Genomic DNA, 731 nt, shown 5'->3' with positions numbered 1-731 from the left:
TGGGAATGAAATAAGAAACTAACAGAAAGATAAAACATGTCTAGTATTGTAATTCTTTCAAAATTTATTTGGTACTTTTATTTATAAGTCTATCTTAAAATTGTTAAAAGACTTGGTATTTTTTTCTTTTTCTTAATAAATTGTTGGTAAAAACTCAGGTGCAGTTAACTTCATGTGAAGTTGATAGATAAGAATCGTTAAATGATTTGTCTGATTTGACTAAATTATCATCTAATAATTTTCAATTATTAATTTTACGTGAAGTTAAGTGCACTTGAGTTTTTAATTAAATGGTTGAGTACTTAAATGACTTACTAACATGGTAAACATTAAAGGGGTATTATGATATTCACAATTCAGGGATAATTACTACACTAACAAATAATTAAACCATGTTGTTCAGTGTGTGTGGGGAAGCGAATCAGCAGTTGTATGGAGTGAAGTAAGCGAAGCAATCATGAACAAAGAGTGGGAAAAAGCAACAGAAGCAAAGAAATCTGTGGAGGAAAGGCAAAGGGAGCTTTCAAGAGAAAGGATCACAAAAGGAGAAACTTGGCTTCCTAAGCATTTCACTCTCTCTCACTCCAAAGAAGGAGGCTGGAATTGTTTTCCAATTCAAAACTGGGTCCCACCTTCTCCTATTCAGACCTTGTAATTTCTTTCTTACAATAAATAAAAGTATACATGGCAGAATTTGAAATTAATAAAAATATGCATCAAAGATTCGTTAA

At 31.1% G+C, this 731-nt stretch overlaps 1 protein-coding gene across 4 annotated transcripts in view; it reads left to right on the top strand.

The window, feature by feature from the left end:
• The window catches only part of LOC107637698 (oxysterol-binding protein-related protein 4C), a 13,095-nt gene extending 12,364 nt beyond the window's left edge, over positions 1–731 (top strand). For all 4 annotated transcript variants that reach the window (XM_021121039.1, XM_021121040.1, XM_021121037.1 and 1 more), the window contains one exon: positions 404–731. In XM_021121039.1, coding sequence (XP_020976698.1) covers positions 404–655 — 252 coding nt within the window. In that variant the 3' untranslated portion in view covers positions 656–731. The remainder of the gene's footprint in view (positions 1–403) is intronic.

This window comes from Arachis ipaensis, chromosome B04, assembly GCF_000816755.2.
Source record: "Arachis ipaensis cultivar K30076 chromosome B04, Araip1.1, whole genome shotgun sequence".
Lineage (NCBI taxonomy): Eukaryota > Viridiplantae > Streptophyta > Magnoliopsida > Fabales > Fabaceae > Arachis > Arachis ipaensis.
Note: the sequence above shows the minus strand (reverse complement) of the source record. Positions and strands in the feature narration are given on the sequence as shown.